The sequence below is a fragment of the Cebus imitator genome, unplaced genomic scaffold (genome assembly GCF_001604975.1).
Source record: "Cebus imitator isolate Cc_AM_T3 unplaced genomic scaffold, Cebus_imitator-1.0 Scaffold217, whole genome shotgun sequence".
Classification (NCBI taxonomy): Eukaryota; Metazoa; Chordata; class Mammalia; order Primates; family Cebidae; genus Cebus; species Cebus imitator.
Window position 1 is genome coordinate 2,382,510 of NW_016107532.1, and position 2,810 is coordinate 2,385,319.

General features: G+C 48.8%; 1 protein-coding gene across 11 annotated transcripts in view; it reads right to left on the reverse strand.

The window, feature by feature from the left end:
* The window catches only part of MAPT (microtubule associated protein tau), a 130,404-nt gene that overhangs the window by 38,706 nt on the left and 88,888 nt on the right, over window positions 1-2,810 (reverse strand). For 5 of the 11 annotated variants that reach the window (XM_017549292.2, XM_017549290.2, XM_017549291.2 and 2 more), the window contains one exon: window positions 403-600. The exons of the other annotated variants lie outside the window; for them this stretch is intronic. In XM_017549292.2, coding sequence (XP_017404781.1) covers window positions 403-600 — 198 coding nt within the window. The remainder of the gene's footprint in view (window positions 1-402; window positions 601-2,810) is intronic. 11 annotated transcript variants of the gene reach the window in all.

The window sequence follows — 2,810 nt, forward strand, 5'->3', positions numbered from 1 at the left end:
ATTTTTAGAAGAGACAGGGTTTCGCCATGTTGGCCAGGCTGGTCTCAAACTTCTGACTTCAGGTGATCCACCTGTCTCGGCCTCCCAAAGAACTAGGATTACTGGCGTGAGCCACCGCGCCCAGCCTTAGAGTAGTGATTTTGAAACCAAGGTCCCGCTAGGTGTCTTAGGGGCTGCTGCTATGAGGGCCTGTGAGGTGCTGAGAGGTATGGCCTTGAGCTCTCTTTTCCCCTTTGTCCAGAATTCTAACTATTCCAGAATGGAAGTTCTAGTATGTCAGAGCTCATTTGAAGAAAGGTCTTTGAAGCTAAAAAAAAAAAAAACCAAACCAAACAAACAAAAAACCCACATTTGCAAACCACAGCAGAGCAGCCTGGTTCTTTTCAAAGGTGGTTTCCTTACCTTGAATTTCATCTCCTTTGCTCCAGAACTGCCAGTTCGGGGAGTGACAGAAGAGACGCATTTAGGAGAGGAAGGTGGCTCTGGGCACACGGCAGGGCTGGAGGGTTGGATCAGAGGGTCTGAGCTACCAGGAGTGGGGTGTTTGGGGCTAAGGCAAGGCCTATTTTTCAAGGTTTTAGCAGAGGAACGTGTGGATGTCTTAAACATAAACATAAATAAAACCAAAATAAAAGTCAGCGCATGGAGGAGGAAAACAAACTGAAAAAAGGACAGTAACTAAAAATAAGTAAGGCAGGTAATGGTTGAAAGCAGTGATCTCCAGGCTATTTTCATCGTGTATCCTTAACATCCCTTCTGATTAGTAAGAACAGGAAAGTGATCGTCCTCCCCAATCATAGTTCTATATGACGGACTTACTCAACTCACATCTGAGAGCTTTCAGAAGAGGACATGAAAAATGAATGGAAGTTCTAGTATGTTCTTTCTCCAGCCCGTTAGATGTCATTGTGCCCCTGAATTTGGAGACCACTGGTTTAAAGATGCTTCACATGAATGAGCTGATGAAGATCATCAAGGTACATGAATCTCAGGATGTTACTCAAGAAAATGTCCCCAAGTGTGTCATGGGTCCGAAGCGTCCCACTTTCTACTCAATTCCAGGCAAGGCGCTTTTTTGTCTGCCCATTAACCCATGGCTTCTTCCACCACACTGACAGGCTCATACAGCTACAATTAGGAGTACGCCCGCCCCAAGTTGGAAAGATTCTATCTGACATCACTTAGGGTACACCCAACCCCACCACATGTGCTTTCTGATTAAAGTCTCAAACTAATATTAACACTACCAGGTGAATCCTAATCTGGCCAATATTAACTTTTTTTGGTTTGTTTGTTTTAGAGACAGGGTCTCCCTCTGTCGCTCTGGCTGGAGTGCAGTGGTGCCATCATGGCTCACTGCAGCCTCCACCTTTTAGGCTCAAGTGATCCTCCCACCTCTGCCTGGCCAATTAAAAAAAATCTTTTTTAAGAGATGAGGGTCTCGCTATGCTGCCCCGGCTGGTCTACAACTCTTGGGCTTGGGAGATGCTCCCACCTTAGCCTCCCAAAGTGCTGGGATTACAGGCATGAGCCACTGTGCCAAGCCTTCAGTCTTAACTCTTTTTCTTTCTTTCAGTTTGTCAGTGTAAACAACAATGCTAACTTTTGAACCCGTTCCACATGAAGATGCACCAGGGGTGGGTGTCTGCATGCCTATCTCTGTGGAGAGGGAGGGGCCCTTGGGATGCCGGAGAGATGGTGACTGATGGCCACAGTTCGTCCTGCCCCGGGGGGATTTTGATGGGTAGGCATGGCCCTGGAGGAGAAGGGGGTGTTGGGAGTGGAAAAGGTCACACTCTCAGGACATAAACTGGGGAGGCTAAGCCTCAAGGTGTTTCTGAGAGTGACTCGGAGCTCAGAGAAGGGTCCTGACCCAGACTTCACTGGCCTTCTTAGGGGTGTTATCGTATCACTTTCCAATTCCCCAATGAAGTGGCTGAGGCCCTCTGTGTGGCCAGGCTTGGTGAGGAGGAGAATCCATGAGATGGGGCAGAAATGGAAGAGGAGGGACACAGGTGGGGGCCCCAGGGCTGATGACAAGAAGGCAAAGCTGGGGTGGGGATACTGACGACCACTCCTTCCCTCACTGCCCACCTGTCCAAGGTCCGTCATAGACCTTTCCCTCCCTAGACTCTGAGCAACTCCAGGACAGGGATGTTGTACCCATGTGTACTGAATGAATGAATGAATGAATGAATGCAAGCATGCATGAGGCTGGTATTCCCTGCCCCCTGGTCCCAGCACTAAATGTGCACCAGGATTGACAAGCAGCTGTCACTATCACTTCAGAGACCCAGGGGAGCTCTCCAAATCCCCGCAGGGCCGTTTGCTGCCTCACTAGGCAAGGATGGGGAGCCCTGACTCTGCAGGCACTTCTGGAAGCAGCCCGCAACACGCCAACACACCACCGAATGCCCAGAGCTACACGGCAACTGGAGATGCCCTAGGGGCTCCAGTACTGATTAAAAATCAGATGTTTCAGACAGAATTTATGTTGGAAATTTTAGAAACCTTTAAGAAAAATAGGTCTTATCTAGCGTCATGGTGGGATTTTCCAGGAAAAATGCCACTGTGCAATTACGGGAGCATTTCCCCAGACACCAAGTCATCGAGGGAGTAAGTGATGGGTGAAGTGCAATGCTGAGGACGGGCAAGGATCTGGGTGCAGTTTATGCAGTGAGCGGAAGGCTTCATTCACTGTCCTGGGGATGGTTGTCAAACACACCTTCATTCACTGTCCTGGGGATGGTTTTCAAACACACCTTCATTCACTGTCCTGGGGATGGTTTTCAAACACACCTTCATTCACT